At 30.8% G+C, this 18,339-nt stretch overlaps 2 protein-coding genes across 3 annotated transcripts in view; both read left to right on the top strand.

Annotated features, from left to right (window-relative positions):
* Positions 1-7,761, top strand: part of LOC107441793 (galectin-4) — a 30,520-nt gene extending 22,759 nt beyond the window's left edge. The window contains exons 6-8 of one of the 2 annotated variants that reach the window (XM_071185817.2): positions 2,215-2,325; positions 5,500-5,588; positions 7,342-7,761. In XM_071185817.2, coding sequence (XP_071041918.2) covers positions 2,215-2,325; positions 5,500-5,588; positions 7,342-7,669 — 528 coding nt within the window. In that variant the 3' untranslated portion in view covers positions 7,670-7,761. The remainder of the gene's footprint in view (positions 1-2,214; positions 2,326-5,499; positions 5,589-7,341) is intronic. The other variant, XM_087164130.1, reaches the window with a different exon arrangement.
* Positions 7,762-10,780: 3,019 nt separating this feature from the next.
* The window catches only part of LOC147809443 (galectin-4-like), a 30,586-nt gene continuing 23,027 nt past the window's right edge, over positions 10,781-18,339 (top strand). Inside the window, exons 1-2 of the mRNA XM_087164131.1 lie at positions 10,781-11,029; positions 17,520-17,570. Of these exons, the coding sequence (XP_087020257.1) occupies positions 17,547-17,570 (24 nt within the window). The 5' untranslated portion in view covers positions 10,781-11,029; positions 17,520-17,546. The remainder of the gene's footprint in view (positions 11,030-17,519; positions 17,571-18,339) is intronic.

The raw sequence follows: 18,339 nt of genomic DNA, 5'->3' as shown, positions 1-18,339 counted from the left end.
CTTGCTTGCTTTTGTTTTTTTGTTTTGCTTTGTGTTTAATTGTAAGAATGTGATCTGCTATAGCTGTTCGTCCTCCACTTCCAACTGAAAACGTTGCTCCACACATTGTACATTTTACTTTGGAAGAATTATCAGGATTCGGTTCAATAAATGGAAACTCGTTTTTCCAATCATCCAAATAATGGCATTTTCTTTTTTTTTGTTTCTGTTGCCATATTGACATCTATTTTAAAGAAATAAAAATATTTTTGTTAATATCTATTACGATAACAAATTATGAGATTTTCGAAATGTAGAATAATTAGAATTTATAAAAATTAATTAGTCGTAAGCGATAATAATAACAATTTCATAAAAAATGGTTTTATACTTTATTGGTTAGATATTTATAAAATGTTTACCTGATTATAAAATGTTTTAGTTATTTTTCTAAAATAAAACGGAAATGTAGTAATTGTAGTAGTGTTGTTGTTTTCAGTGGAAATTAACTAATATTGGCAGTTTATGTAACCCAAGATATTAATTGTTTTAAAAGCAGCAACTAATATTCATGTTACGTCTTGTTTTAAACTTCTTTTCTTATATAAACATATCTGGCGTACAGCCTAGTAAAAATGTTAGCATAACTATGTGTAAAGTTATGTGTTCCAAAATTTCTGTAGTATAAGTTATAGTGTGTTCTTAAAAACTAGTTTACTTTTAATTTTCAATGCTTACATTAATTTGTATGAAAATTTTTGAGAAAATAAAAATTATATATAACATATTTTTATCAAATATTTTACACAAAATTTTTCAATTTTATAACCGGGGACAAAACCGGGGACGCAAACCGACCGGGGACACGAGGTCCTCGCCGGGGACAATCCCCGGAAATCGGGGACGTCTGGTCACCCTATATATATATATGTGTGTGTGTGTGTGTGTGTGTGTAATAACAGGGCTACATCCCTGTTATCATTGGTTATGTTTAGCTCAAATAATTCAGTCCTGAACCAATTATTCCTTCATTAGTTTTATTTACGGGTAGGCTGGTGGCTATAACATTTCACATCCACTCTCCACAAGGAAGGGGGTGGACAAAACTCTGGATGGTTCCGACAGATCTTACATGGAACACATCATACAGCAAGAGTCAACCAACAACAATTGCTCATGCATTATATACTAATAGAAAAGGAAGTGAGAAGGCTCAATCGTCGCATAACTTGTAACCCTACGTATTAAGGAAAATAATTTAATGCTTCCTAATATGGAAGTGAAAGAGGGTAAGATTCTAAAAGCAACTCCTTTGAAATATAAATCTAATTATTATTCATTGGTTTGTTTTCAGCCTTGAAGTCCCAAAATAGAATATCTCTGCACCTATTCTATACCAAAGACATTTCATGAAAAGAGTTTTAATGCTTTCATTAATATAAAAGTATTTATAATTTTTGTATTACATATATATATCTCTGTGTGTGTGTAACATAAAAAGCTTCAACTAATCTTTTTATGTTATTCTTTTCTGTAAATCCTGTTTTTATTTTATTATTCAAATCGAAACTCTGTTACTCACTCTTTAAAATCCACATCCTGTCTTTTAATTTATTTTTAGTTCAAGTATGCATTAATTACCATTTTGGTGAATATCCCTCTAACTAATTCGTGGGAAAGACTTTTTCCCTGGACCCATTTAACACACCAATAACATTTACTAAGTTTTCCCTTATTCCCTAAAACAAAACACTTTACGGATTTACTTCGCAAGATTTTCCCTAACTTTTATTGAGGAGCACAACGATTTCGTGTTCACTTTGATAACTGTTCTTCGTCTAATAATTAATAAATAAATTTTGTACCTTCTTTCCCTGCCAAAGACCCGTTTTCATCCTTCCACTCGGCAACGACGTTGTATATATTTCGACAATTGTAACGTTAAAGTTAAAAGTATCACATTTCTAACCCCCAAAACTCTACAGTGAGCTAAACGGTAACAAGAAGTTGCAAAAAGCAGAGAAAATATCAATTAGCTGTAACTTTTATTTAAGTTTTAAAAAAAAGGATAATTTTTATAAAGTAACATTGTTTATGTGGGTGCCAATATGTTTTCTTAGATCCAGTTTCATCGATATTTATTTCTTATTAAAAATTACTGATAATTTATTTAAGCAACCACTTATCTGAGTTTACTGCCTAGTGCGTCAAATAATATAGTTAGCTTCTACTTAGGTCTATCCTTCAACAACTTGTGAACCTGCATATCCCAATCCTACTTGTCCTTTATATCCTGAACCTGTGCGCCAAAAGCCTGCAACAGCTTTACCACCAGTGTTTAATCCAGTAAGTGTTTGGTCTTAATATTTTAAATATCTTGAAAAAAGTCCTTGAAAAGTTTTTTTTTAATAATATTGAAAAAAAAATTATTTTAGTTCTTTAGAAATTGGAGTATGGTGTATGATAATTATTATTTGAAGTGAACTATTCAAAATATCTACTGTGAAAAATATGCTTGAGAGTTCCATTTCTTCATTACTTATATTGAAGTAATTAACAGTTAGTGGAAGTTTCAATAGAAATGGATAAGTCTAAAAGCAATCTGCTCCATTTTCAGAAATTTATTTTATAAATAAGTAAAATATTAAACACTAGTAGCTTCAGAATTCTGTTTGATTTTAATAATTACTCTCACTCACCATTATTCTCAATTCCAACTCACCATGAGAAATTGGGAATGAGGTGACATTTTTTTTTTATTTTTAAATTTATTAAGTCAAAAATCAAACATTAACCAATTAATTCCCAGCCGTAAAAAGTGGGATAAACATGAAAAACACCTGCTTGACAGGGTAGCCATTTTTCAGTAAAGTTTAAAAACTGGTAGGAAAAGATCAAGGCGGGACAAAATCTTTTAACTAATTACTATCGTTCAAAAATGTAAATTAAATATTTGTGTTATAACCGGCCAACAAAATACCTTAAAAGTCACGTGATATTGAAGCCTATAAAATTATAACTTGATTAACTAATTTTTCCAGATTGTTGCCCTCTTGCATGAAAAAAAAATGGTTGTACATATTTTTTTACACCAAATAAATATTTATTTCTGTTATCTACCACTTTATTTTGATAAAAGCTTTGTCCGTCGATAGCAAATCCAAATATAAATATTCAAATAAAATATATTCAGGTGGACAAAACTATTTTGTTTCAAAAAAATAAAATCTCAAAAATGAAACACTTGATCTACTACTTTTTTTTCTTCCTGAAAAAGAACAGTTCTTTTAAAAAGACGCTATGCATAAATTATTCAAAATATACATTTTGTATTACTGGATCAAGAAAATTTAATGATATATTTTTTAAAACTAGATATATATTTCATAGTATAAATTTTGCTACCACTTTGGGAACAAAATTGTCAAATGTTTTGTGATGTAAACACAAATGAAAGGAAAGCTCAGCTTTGCCAATCAGCCAAAATTTACAGACAAATTTCGAATCATAAATAACAGAAATATTCCATTTGTCTTTATCATGTTTGTCTGTCTCCATGTCGACGCTCGAATCTGGAGTAAAAGCGAGATAGGATGGGTGGTCTAATGTAAACAATAACAAGCGTCCTTAAACCGGAAGAAATATAGAAAATTTCCGGTGTATCCCTCCGCTTATGTTATGACTACGAGGCGATGTGTAAACAAGCCTAATATTCTATGCAGTTTTATTATTGTAATTTGCGTTCAAATCTAAACATAATTGTACCATTCATAAGAGCTTTCAGAAATGTATTGATTCTCAGAGGTCGTAAGGCCAAAAACATTTTTGGAAAGTTAATATCGCATTGTGAATAATTCTTAAGGTTTGCCATGTTTTGTATTTTATCCCTTATTTGGCTATATTTGAATAAAATTTCGCCAAAAATATCTTTAAAAATATCTTTTTAAGTTAGCCCAATTAGAAAATATTCTAATGATTATAATATTAATATGATAATGCTGAAGTTTAAAGGCTGAAAGCAAGAACTCGATACATGTGAAATACTGCAAAAGATATGATGCAATAATATGATGGCGCATTTTTTCAATCTGCGGCGTAAAAATATATCGGAAGCAGTAACCCGGAAGTCCACTAGCGCACCACCCTTAGCTTTACACGATCATCCATCCATAGATAGTTTTCGGGAGGAGTAAATCTTTTATTTTTATCAAACTAATCAACAATATCTACTTTTTCTGGCACTTCACTTACCAAATAGAACTGGGTACCTAAGCCTAACATGGCCTTTGCCTATTCATCTTGTCCACAACAATGTTTGAGGTAGATAAAGGACATAGAAATTTCAAATGAGAGAGGATATCTTTGTTCTTTTCGCCTGGTCTTTGAAACTGGATGTAATAATGGACGAATTTAATGTATAAATTTGAAGTCTTGATTACGTCATATCACATAGAAAGTGTGCCGCAATGGGTTTGATATATTTATCTTCTTCTAGGTTCTGGTACTTAAAAATATCTTTATAAAGTTTGCTGTATTGCGTTTTAGCTTTGTCTAAAAAAATCTGATTAAATTTGTAGCATCTTTCTATTTTAAGATCTTCATGGAGGTCTTTGTTTCGTATGAACCATCTTGCTTTAGTTATGGAAAGTGACAAGTTTCTTAATTTGCGTTTATGAAATATTGCACCATGCTGGTGATGCATATATGAGAATTGGTCTTATCCTTGAAACATAAATCAGACGCTTTATTTGAATATTAACCCTTTGCACTCGAGAGGTGGTCGTCAGTCACTACTGTCACCTGTAAATTAACCACCACTCTAATTGTGAAATTTTTTTCATCCTAATGTTTAGTTACCACTTCATTCAGTTATCTCCGGGTAATATAAGGCAAGTTTATACAAAAATCTTTCTAAATGTTAGTGGTTGCGTCCATTTTCATAACTTTTGAAGGGACTTCGAGTGCGAAGGGTTAAATTTAGATTTGGAACTTGATCTAGCAATAGAAACGGTTTCATATGTATGCTATAATTGCAACAAAAAAAAAATCGTGGTAGTTTGAAAAAAAATTTTTTTTTTTTGAAAAAAAAATTCTGGAATGATAATATCTTCCTTACCAGTTTTTGCCCGTTTCCATCTAGATACATTATGTAATAGGCTTTCAACCTTGACTTGAAATAGATCGCGATATGATCCTGTACGAATACTAACTTTGTTTTTGCGTTTTTTAACCATCCTGTAACTCAAATGCTCTTAATTTTCCTCATGAATATCGTTTGTGACGTCCGGTTCTCTTTTCATAAGCAACCGTGTCTCATTTTCTCATTTCACGCGGTAATGAATAAAAATTTTACGTAGTTTTTTTGTGTACAAAAAGTCTTTCTGAGAGATTCTCACTACCGCGTTCTATCGCACTTTTTTTTAAATCAAAACTATTAATTCTTCATTGAACTGTTTGCTATGTTTATACTGTACAAAAAATAAAATTTTCCAGCTGAATCGAAATTATTGTACTTTTTAGAGTATACCTTACGCTTATCCTATTTATGGAGGTTTGAAACCTGGTATGATGATATACATCAGTGGTAAACCCACCATGAGTCCTTATAGGTAAGTTTTTGAAATAAGATTTAAAATATTCTAATTACAATCTTTAATAAAACGAAATACAATAGTTCATGACTTTATTGGAATAGAATATCGAACATCTACAAAATATTCTAAAAAACGGTAGAGAATTATTTACTAATATTCGCAGATTTTCGGAGAATTGTTCAGATATTAAGGCTCAACATGACCTAACCGTAATAATCTGACGTTTCAGACTAGCTTCTGAATTATTTAGATATAGTGGAGAGAAAAAAAACCTATAAATCAAATTTACTAAACCAAAATCATATATTTAAACACTACCAATAGAAAATATTTATCCGCAGTCTGGAGCAAGTTGGCAACTCTGCATTTATGTAAAGAAAGCCCTTCACTGATATTTAATACATATATATTTTTTGAAGTTACCGGTTGATGACCGCACATATAATTGGTAGGACAATAGCTTCCCATCGACATTTAATCCCTTCAGGACCGGGTAAAAGAGAAAGAAACGCTTACCAAAGTCCTGAGTATACGTAAAGAGTACGCATACTTAATAAAATGAGATGTAATGCGAGAGAACCGTATTGAGATGACGCCTTTGTGATCTTTAGCAGCCAGAATAAAAAAAAGCTAGTTTTATATATGATACCATCGAACGTGAAAGGAGAATCGCATGATTACATACTGGATGTCATAGGAATATTTTACTTTATAACCGTCGTTGAACCCAATTTTGGGTTTACGACTACCAATGTTCAACTCCGCAGCCTTGTAATTTTGAACGCAATCCAGAAGACTAGGGAACTCCTGGATCAAGTATTGGGAGAAATTTGCCTTCGAGGAGAACTTATTGATGGGAGTAACTGGCATTTGAGTTACGTGGAGAGGAAAACATCCCATGGTTAGCCTGACAGCAAGGGGACTCTAACCCATGATCCGTCTACCATTGAGGATATATCACGTCAGCACTGTGGTCGGTGCAAGCCGGTTACGGAATTCGTATCGACCAGATATCGCTGGAATTCGAATCAGGTTCACCTCATTGGGTGGCGAATGCTCTATCCCCTGAGCCACCACGGTTCGTCCTTGGGTTATTGGAATAAACTTTAAGGGGAAGTCATTTGCACAGCAACCTATGGTCGGAAACATTTTTCGTTTCCCTCTCAGTGATGTTCACAAGATGGATTGGGCGAGGTTGTTACCACACTCTCCTAATTTAAGCAGTATGGATTTCTTTTTAAGAAGTGCATAAAAAAGTTCTGTGTGCTCAACAATTGCGGATTCCGAAATGGATTTGGCTGCAAGTATCGTCTTTGCTCCAAAAATTCCCGGTGTATTCGAGCGAGTCTACCATTGCCGGACGGTGTAACGCATGTATCGTTAGCAATAGTAGAAGCTTGGAACATCTTACGTGTGCTGTGGTTGATGATATATCATCAACCACAGCACACGTAATAACTTTGACAACAAATATTTCAGATGATCTCAGTCTTGTGTCTCTTTGCTTCTTGTACCTGTCTTACATTTTTCCCATGGCGTTACCGACCATGGGTTGGTATGCAATTCTGAATCCTCGTGATGTCCCCTACCTCCCCTTAAAGTTTTCCCCAAATATTGCTAGGACACCCTCTATATAAGTTGTTAAAAATTAAAGAAATCGATGGGATGTATATTTCCCTTGGCCTTATACGAGGTAAAAAAAACTTATGTATTGAAATTGTGTTTAAATTGCGTGACTGCAGAGTAACATTGTTTTCCTGTTTTTCAGATTCACGATCAATCTACAGGCAGGAACACAGCCCTACAATCCTCCGGACATAGCATTTCACTTTGATGTGCGTTTCTTTAACCAAACAATTGTTAGAAACACACGCACAAACAACTCTTGGCATCACGAAGAAAAACAGTCTCCATCCTTTCCTTTCATTTCCAACAGCCGTTTCGACATGATAATACGTGTCACCAAGAACCAGTACATGGTTGCAGTGAATGGGCAACACTTCATCGAGTTCAGGCACCGCTTGAGGCCCCTTTCTCGCTTCGACACTCTCTACATTGAAAGTGATATTTCTGTGCAATCGATTCGATTTGCTTGAATTTTTGTGTTCAGCTCTCATATAACGCCTTGTGTAGACTTAAACAAAATAAAATTTACTTCAAAAAATTAGTTTTGAAGTTAACATTAATATTTTACATTTGATATTCTGATTGGAATTTCAGATTCACTTCTAAACAAATATCATATCCTAGCCTATTATTTTAATCTGTTGAATTGTAAAATCCAATTACAAATTTTATTAGAAATCACAATAATTATAATTCATGTACTATTTCAGGGATGACATTTTGTTCGGAAGAAGCTGGATAAAATAGAAGAAACCGGATAAAATGAAGAAGAAAAAAACTTAAAAATATCAATAAAATTGTTTAGAAGTGTTAAAAGAGATGCTTAAATTTAAACAAATTAAGCTAATATTATATGAGAAAGTTAAAATCTTTTTACTTCTACTTTTGTTCCAAAAGAAAAAAAAAACTTATACTGAATTTCAAGAATCAATCTTATTATTTAACGTTCGGTTTGAGTATTAATACTTAACAATATTTAATTAAAGAAAACTGTAGTCCGTGGATCGAGATTCAGACAGAAAGTAAAGTTTATTAACAAAAAGCAAACGAACACATTCAAATTTAAAAAGAACGCCATCTGGCGGTATAAAAAGAAAAAGACTTCGTAGCTATCCTTCCCAGGGAATGACAACAAAAACTAGTATGCCAACTGTAATTGTAAATTTAATATGTGTTTTTATTGCAGTGTAGAATGTGTTTAGTATGCGATTTGCTAATTTAGTAGTATTAATAAAATTTGAAAGCTATTTTAAAAATTTTTTTCTGATTATGCAATTTTAACAATTTTTTCTATAGTTATAAAATTAGGTTTTACTTCACTCATTTAATTAAAATATTGTAAAATTAGCTATTAATTCCGTAATAAATAATTTTTTCTTCCAATTGTGACTTCATCGTTTTCGCTTATTACAGAATGATATACTAAATAGCTTGAAAATTAATGCTGTTATTTAAACTAGAGTGCAATTATAAACTGTTTTAATCATAGATATTTCATTTTGAATAAAAAAAAAGGTTTCTCCCATTTCTTCCTTATTTTATTAAGCCTAATTCCTCTTGAATTTTTTTCCGATTGTAAAAGAAACTAGCTATAATTTTTCCTATCTGTTCCATCCCTTACCTTCCTGGACAGCTTGTCTGTGTGTCTGTCTCTTTTATTACTCCATAACCTTTTTTCTTTCATCCTGAAATTTGGACAGCATACCCCAATACTATAACTCGTCCAAAAATTTCAATTAGATCGTTTGAGAGAGACGTGTGAAAAATGCAATTTTCTTTTTGGTCAGAACTATTTATTGGTAAAAAATAAAATTGAGATGATTCTGTTTTTTTACTTCTCAAATATTTAAACGATAACATCAGTAACGTTTTCTAATTTTTTAGCTCACATTAATCAAATAAAAGAAATTATAGCACGTTCTTTAATATTTAATTATTTCTTATGGCAACTAAACTTGATGATCAACTTGTACGTTGTAGCATAAACGGCGTTTCTAAATTAGTATTTCTAAATTTATCCTGTTTGTAGTTCTGCTTTGAAAGGGTATTTCTATTGGGCTAAATAATTTAATATCAACTATAAATGAAATTTAAAAAAATTTTTGAACCGAAAATGAAATTTTAATGAAGAAATAGAACTTATTCGTTTCTATTATTGACGCCAATGTTGCTTAGTTAATTTTGGTAAACAGACAATTTTGATATTAAGGTACTGAGATACCTGCGAGTGACGTAGTGCGTGTATCTCGATCCTGATTTGTTGTTGAAATGTGGCATTTGTTTACGTTAGCAACTGTTCTTTCCATACTAATAAGGTTGATAAGTGTTTTTTTTTGGCTCGTATTCGGTCATCCGAGTTATGCTGGTACAAGGATTTAAAATAATTTAAAATTAAAAACAAAATAATTTAAAAACAAAACTTAATTTAAAAAAAAAAAGTAAGTAATATTTGCTTATGATTCAATCATTTTTGTCACATATCAGTAAATGCATGGAATAGACATTTATCGCCCTCAATATAAGTTGAGGCTAGAAAAGTAGCACAAGAAAGTGAACGGAAAAAAAAATTGTCCAATCTCTTTGTTCGCCACTATAGCATATTTATTTGCCAAACATCATTCTACAGGATGCGTAGCAAAATTATTCAACAAAAAATAAGCACTTTTCAAGCACTCTGATACTAATTTTAAGTACTTTAAAAAAATATCATAATTAGGTAGGGTTGGAAAGTTTTTGACAATTGACAGTTTTAACCGTCATGTCATGTCAATAAAAAAAAACCCTTCTGGAATTGTTTTTGACAATTGTTAAAATTTTGAATCATGTTAATCGAATGGCGTTTTCATACGCTACAGACTGACGATGCGCCGAAATAGATTGGGGTTAAATTAATTGTGAAAACGTTGAATAGAACAATGTAAACAGTGTCTTTCCTCATAATTCGTAGCGAAAATTAACATGGCAAACGAAATATCTCAATTTGGAAAAGGGAAAATTAAGCACTTTTTAAAAACACCCAATGAAAAAAGCACCTTTTAGGTTCTTTTAAAAAACGAAAATAAGCACTTTTTAAAAATCCTGTTCTATGTCCACCATAGTGATTATTTCGTATTAATATTTATTATTTACGTGTTTTTAATACGCCAACGGTTTTTTCCTTATTGGTACAGTGTAAAAGGAAAACCATGATAACTATTAAACAAATTACGAAAAAGCTGTAATTCTCTGTTGCGTTTTCAGTTCAAGCTATTCTTATTTTCATAAAATAACATAATATTATTAAATGATAAGAAAAAACTGAAAAATGAAGCTTCCATTTATAAAACTAATATGAATTTTTATAAAATACACATTCCGGTGTCGAAAACTTGATGAAAAACATACGTAACATAACATCACAGCGTATGTAATTTATTTACGTTGAGAAAAGATTAAGCTTATAATTTCTAAAATTTTTTCTCTCCATTTTTTTTTTATCTATGAGTCAACGGCATGGCGGGGAGACGGTTATCTATTCTATATAAAAAAAATTTGTTTTTTCATTTTCTCCTCCAGTTAGCGCCTTTTCGCCGCTTTCAGAAAGTTCGCCAAGGTCAACCTTAAACTGGCGGGCTTGGGTGAACATGTCTACCAATAGGAAATGAATATCGTTTTCGTTACAAAAATACAAATAAAATAAAAACACAAAACGGAAGTTTAATAACTATATCCGTTGGATGGATATCGGAGTTTCACTTTCGGTCGATAACCTATATTAAGAGGGAGTTGTAATTAAATGAAGTTAAGAAATTAGTTCAACAAGAATAACTTAAGTTCTTGAAACTTTTCTAGTAAGTACAGCTTAATATATTTTTCTTTCTAAGTGGGATATTTCCGTATCGTGAATTGTTGCGCCAACTACAATCGCCAAGGTGCCAAATAGATTTTAAACTTGTTTTTTTTTTTTGTTGTTTTTTTTAAACAAAAAACATGTAGATGTTTGCCCGGGGTGGTTACGATTTATACCTTTCGAGTTGGTCCCTTTCTGTGATGTTTTTTTTAGTTTCTCGCTGGCCGCTGCCCGGAAGTTGCCAAGACTTGGCGAGCATTCTGCCAGTCTGTCACAGATCAAGATACGGAAATCACCTCTAAGTTTGCTTAATGTGTATCTGTAAATAATTTTGTTTCTAACTCGTATTTTAATGCTTAAATTACCCATTCTTAATTTTGTTTAAAGAAAAATCTTCTGTTTTAATTAAGGAAGATTAAATTTTGTATTATGAATATTTAATTTTATCTTTAACTTGTAAATGCACGAGAGGTTAAAAAACGACGGGATGAGTAATCGCTGTGACCTCTCAAAAATTTTCATCAATCGGCATATTCCGCATATTTGCGAAAATTCATTTTATGTAGAAAACACAAATAAAATTATGAACAACGCGTCTTACACTGTTTAAATTACTGTTTTATTTGGAGTAATTAAATTGTAATTGTCAGGGCTGGTGGAAAAGGCGGGTGATCACCCGGAGTGCTAGGTTACGGGGGCGCTGAACGAGACCCAGCGACTGATTTACAGGAGGGCATGTCCAGGGTCTCCAACTTTCGAAGGGCCCAACACCAAATGACATAAAAAGATATTTTTATTTTTTCTAAGTAGTTTGGCTTTTAACTTAATGATGGGACCCCCATATTTTTGTTTCATTTTTTCATATTATGCCAACTTTAATGTAGGTATTTTAAAATGGGAAAAATACATTCAATGTGAGTTATTTTTATTTTATAAAATTTTTACTACCTCAAACGAAACTTGATAAGCAGTGTTTTTATGTTGTAAATACAAAATGGTTATTTAGAATGCCATTCTTGTTTTGCGATGCACTTAGTGCGAATATCTTCTTTCATACATAGTTTTCCTTATTCTCTCTAGCAACCCGTACTCTAATAATTAAATTTTAGTATTTTTTTAAAAAATAGTTTAGTTAAATTTAAGTTTCAATGATGTATTTCTAAATAAGGCATCAGGCTGTTTACTGAAGAAAATGTTTTTGATAGATGGTGCTGACGGACATTTTGGAAATTAAGTTGACTGTTTTTTGTAAAAGTTTGTTTTTGTTAGTTTGTTATAATCTCTTTTTTACGAATCTCAAGCCGTTTCGATTGCAACCAGTGCGCTGTTTAGACGAATCACAAATATTTTATTTATCAAAGTTTACACTATGTTCTTTCTAAGAGAATATATATTTTAATATTTTGATTCAAAGCCACGCAGTTTATCTGAAACTTGTCGAATTTTTTTAGACGGCCCCCATGTGGCTTTGTGCCCCGTGCCCCGCCGGGCTACGAGATCTGTAAGCCGGGCCCTGACGAGATTCATGATTTAATTTTCAGTAAATTATTGATTTTTTCCTTTTTTTAAAAATATTGTTTGTTTAAAAAATGTATTTAAATTTTTTTTTTTTCATTGCATATTCTTAGATAAAATTTCTTTATGGTTTAAAGTATGGTTGAATGTAAGCTTAACGCCAATGTTTCTAAAGAATTAATGCAAGACAAAAAACAGAGGAGGGAGTTACCTCAGAGAATGTCCATGTGGACTTAGCAGTGTTTTCATCGCAGAAAAAAAATGGGTGAGAATTTCTCCCCCTTTCTCAAAAACAGGGTGAGATTTCAAAAAGTTAAGTTAGATTTCTAAAAATTAAAAAACAAAAACACAAAGAGACTTGAAAAAAAATCATTTCTTTAATTATAATACATCTTCTACTTTTTAAAGCATTGAATATTTTTGCTGCATCATCATATGGAAAATGTTCTATATCTACTTTTTCATCAGCTATTCTCATTAGGTAGCTGAAATGCGTATTTGTTTCGTTTTGATCGTTTCTACCCACATTTGTTTCATTTTCATTTGTCCGTTTCGGAGTAGAAGATATTGTCTTTACAAGGTATTTGTCCATCTTGCATTAATGCGCAAAAAATTTGAACGTCTTACATGAAGAAATCTTACCTACAGTAAACACGTGGTAGCAGAGAAATGCGTTCTGAAAGAGGTTCGGAGGGATGTTGTTCTGTAGTTCTTAAAGATTCTGAACAATACTGGTAAACAGGGAAGCTAGATCATGGGGCAGATGTTGAAAATAATGAAAGATCCAGGAAGAAAAGTGAAACGGATTTTATTCTAAATGGCGCAATGAGAAATTTTTTTCAAAATGCGAGAAATTCGCGAATTTTGAAATTGGTTTATAGAATGCGCGAATTTCTCGCGGTAATAATTTTTTTAATGCGAGAAAAGAAAAAAAATATGCGAGATTCTCGCGTTGTTGTGAAAACACTGCTTAAGTCTCTTTTCATTAAGTTATAGATTCATTCTTTTCCAGTTAAGTGTGTTATCCCACGTTAGCTTTATGAAAATTGGCAAGATTATTTTTTCATGAAACATCATTGGAATTTAAGTAAGCGATCAGAATTTTGTTTTGTTTTACTTTAATTTTATTAAATTATTATTAAAGTAATAATTTTATTAAATTATTACTTTAACTTTTATTAAATAAAAAAAATAAACAATTGATAATTTTTTTTACATTAAATTATCTTCGAATTAATGAAGTTTATAATTTGTATAAATTTTTTTTTTTAGAATTCGAATTAAAAGTTCTCGAACTATTGCGAAATACGCAAAAAGTAAAACCAAACATTCGACCGTTCTTCTGACCCAACAATTGGGACTATATTTCCCATATTGCGGCTATACTTACATTTTTGTGGTCGGAATCATAATCATCATAATTTGTCGCAAAAATCGGTATGTTTTTTTTAGAGTCAGTACGTTTTTGTGTTTGATTTTGTAACTTAAAAATATCGCTCTCACTAACTAATTAGCATATTTGAGGTCGACCTCCGAACCAGAGTCTTAAAACGTTAAAAGTTGTTCCTTAAATCAAAAGTTATTCAAAGTGTTTAGTTTTTTCCCCTCATAATGTTCAATAAATCTGGTATGGTACACAACATAAAAGGTATTTTCCAAACTTGTGGATAAATTTAAGAAATTTATGCATATTGAAAATATTACTTATAATAGACATTTATCCTAGAATACGGAGGTGATATTCTCATTAATTAAAGGCTTTCTTTTTTAACATTGAAATCGTTAATTAATATTTATCTTCATATGTTTCTCAAAATCAACATTTAAGTTTGATATAGATAATATAATTTTAAGGTAAAAATATTTTAATTTAAAATATAAAAATCAATTTTATGCAGTGTTATGACTAAAACAGCGAGACAATAACAAGGGGAAAAATATGCTATTATTATTTTTTAATCCAGGTTCTTTTTCCAAAAATGAGTTAAAGACTCAGTTTTCAGTATCGCTCCGAGCGTTAAAACATCTTCCTCTGGCGCTGATAAAAATTAGGGTATAAAATAAAGCTTAGAAAAAAAGAATGAGAATGAGGCTTTTATAAAATCCCTATCGATGCTACGAGAAAAAGGTCAAAATTAATTCTAAGTGTGATTTATCAATTAATTTTAAAATAATCATATTTATTTTATCTGTTTAAAAGCTAGTTTTATATAATTTAATGAATTATTATTAATTATTATGTATATTAAATGGAAAAATTAGGCTATCTACTTTATTATTGTTCACTTTTTAAATAAAGCAAAAAAATCTATTCTAAATGAGTTCAGCAAATTTTTTGTTTATCAGCAACATGTTATTCTTTTTTTAAACTTTTTAATTTCCAAAATTATATTTAAATTTTAAAGCACGATTCTCAGAAAACCTATTTTATTTATACGCGGTATTCGACAAGATATGCCGATTGCTAAATAATTAGTTATTTGATTCATAGGATAGTGAAAAATTTTGTCTTCATCTTAGCTGGTAATTAATTTTTTTTTCTTCTTTATTTATATCTATCTATCAAAAAGTTCATTTTGCATTACTTATTAACCGGAATAAAAGTAAAGCATTCTCGCAACAACCCTTTGTGTGGATAAGGCTCCACAATGTGGTCAGCATTGCTCTACGGGCATCCTTCACTTCACAAATTGACTGGTACCCATCGATCTGATGCCGAGCGGGCTTCAAGTCGCCTCTGGGGATCGAATCCCGGTTCTTCACAACAGTTTATTGCCTTGTCCATTAACCAATCGCAGTTCATTGACTAGAATATTTAAGTACAGAAGTGATTGTGCTCCGGAAAAAATCCGGATTGTTCGTTAACCGCGATCCGAAAGTTTCCTGAAATCCGAAGTCCAGAAGATTTAAGAAATCATCGATCACAATTATATATAAAAATTCTTGTATATTTTATTTAAAAATATCAGAACTAGAATTTATACTTGGCATCTCTTTCATTTGTAAATATTTTTTCTGGTGGAATAGAGATAAAAGTGAACTTACACACAATTATTCATTTAAATTATGCTCCTTATAATTCATTTAGAATATCATGTTTTGAAAATTTCAATGATTTAAATTTATTAAGATATAAATTTTTCGAATGATTTTATTCAAGAAATTTTCAGGATTTTTGAGTTGGGCCCACAATTACCCCTTTAAGTATAAAGTCGTTAAATAGGTAATATATTGGTGGAAAAATTGACATATTGTAAAGATATTAGCTACAAAATAAATTTTTTATTGAAGCTGATGAATTAAAAACTTATGAATGATTTGGTCAAATTCGAAATTTCATTCAACAAAATGAAAATTTTGCCCTTTCCAAGTATAAGTTTGCGGCGTCCCTGAAAACGTATTAAAAAAAAAGGAAATTTTTTTCTTGTGACGGTTAGTCACGCATTAACAGGGTGAAGGCAAGACTAAGAAAATTCACTTAGGTACGAGGCTTCCCTGGCCGAGCAGTATCGCCCGCCAAACGCTATGCGAAGCGTGGAGGTAGCAGGTTCGAATCCTGCTGTTGTGGCTTCGTGCTGTACTTTTCTGTATTGTGATATCTGTCCTTCTATATGACATAGGCTTAGAAGCATAAATTGAGCTTATAAGCCTGCAAATTTATGTAGTAACAATAAATAAATAAACACTTATTAATGAAACTTAGTTTGCTATTAGTAAATCTTGAATGGCTTGAGGTAAGACATTTGCTTTGCAATGATGCTTGAGATTCGATTCACTCTCTCGATCCCTTTATTTTTCATTCTCTTACTTTTTTAATAATTTTTCTTTATTATAAATAGTATTAATTTAAATATAATTTTATTTTGTTTATTGTAATTTTCTTAATTATCAAATATCACTTGACATTTAAATTACAGAATTTTAATAAAATTTTCGGAAATATTTTTGTATTGTGATCTTTTGCGCCAACTACAACTGTCAAGGCAAACTTTATTTATAAAGTCGGGGTTCCGCCAAGAGAAGGTTGATTATTTAGGGTTCCGTAGAATGAAAAAAAAAGGGAACCGCTGACGAAAACAATAACCATTCAGGACATCAATTTTAAGTTTGTAATTTCTCTATTATGCTTTGAAATAAAATTATTTCACATGAGGGCACATGACAGGGTTCGCCAAGTGGGCCCACTTCGAAAAAACCCTCCCGGGTTTTATTGGGTGGGCCCACCTTGAAAAAACCCACAATTGAAAAAAACCCCAAAGTTTTTTCACAATTTTTTTAATTTGGTTGAAAAAGAAGTATCTCCTAATACTATCATTGGACACATCGTGGAAGTTAACAAATATTTTAGAAATGTGCATCAAGCACATGGATGGGCAAATAAAAATAAAAAAACAGCTCAATGCTTCAATTACCAAATGATACTAGGTGGAGTTCATATTGTGACTGCGTAAAAGCTCTTGCCATTAATTACCATAACTATCAAGAGATTCCTCTTGAACATCAAAATAAATCTAACAATAATATGTTAAAAATATTAAATAATGTTGGGCTTCACCAATAAACTATCAATTTTGAAAAACATATATCAATTGTTTCTGAAGCTTTAAAAAAGATTCAATCAGAAAACATTTCAATTTTCGCAGTAAAATTTTAAGGTTGATGAGCACTAAATGAAAAAACCCAATTTTACCCTGTTTTTTTTCAAATAAAACCCAATTTTCTCCGGGGTTTTTCAATAAAACCCGGGCGGGTTGGGTTATTTCAAAAATCCCCAGGTTTTTACAAACCCTGGCACATGGTCAAGATTTTGATATAAAAGGGATCCTGGCAAAGACATAAAAAGTTTGGGAAAACAATTGCTCTACAATCTGTATTATCCCATATAAATCGCATTCCATTGATTGAATAAATACTTTAATAATTTAATGAAGATGACATTTTTTCTATGATTTAATTATTATAATACTTTTTTTTAGAATATCCGCAATTAGTTTTTTGAAGCAATGACATTAGAAGTTTTGAAACCGGTAAGTTTTTTGGGCATTTTTATATTAAATTATATTCTAATTAATTAATAATTATAGCATTATTGAAGAAATAAAATTATATATTTTGCAAACCTTAATGAGTTCTAAAAATTTTTTTGCAAACTAACGAACATTTCAAACATGCATTGTTTGCCTTAGTTAATGTGACATCTAAAATGTATTAGTTTTCATTTTTGCACCTAATTTAATTATTTTCTCGCAACTGAAGAGTAAGTTGGATTGAATTTGAGAATTTATGCGAACTTCTTCAGTACTAGTTATAGATTTATGCAACAGATTGCAAGGTATGCACAGCAGATAAATAAAGTAAAATAAATTTTTTATCACCCAAAGCATTATTATATTACCACTTCGTGAATACATTTTTAACAACCGTAAGAAGTTGGTAAGTAACTTCGAAATTATATAGTTATTAATGACATTTCATATTTTGATTTTGTTTATTGTTGTAATTTTGCAAGGATGCATGAGCAATTTTTGAGCAAACAACAAACTTATTTTCGTAATTGTTTCTAAATTTGTTTTTTTAAAAAACAATTATTTAATCTACTTCGAAGAAACTTTAGGTTTCTCATATTTAATGTATTATTTACTTTACAAATTTATATTTTGATTAATTCGCTAGTAGCTTCTTTAAAAGATGATTCCTCTGTTTTGATTCCTAAAAAAGAAAAAAATATTTTTTTGATAATTTATCAAATAAATCTTTATTGCTTTTTTGGTTCAGATTCATTGATTCTTTATGAAT

Source organism: Parasteatoda tepidariorum, chromosome 5 (genome assembly GCF_982258835.1).
Source record: "Parasteatoda tepidariorum strain Cologne lab strain chromosome 5, Ptep-v5.0, whole genome shotgun sequence".
Lineage (NCBI taxonomy): Eukaryota > Metazoa > Arthropoda > Arachnida > Araneae > Theridiidae > Parasteatoda > Parasteatoda tepidariorum.
This window is presented reverse-complemented; position numbering and strand designations above follow the sequence as displayed.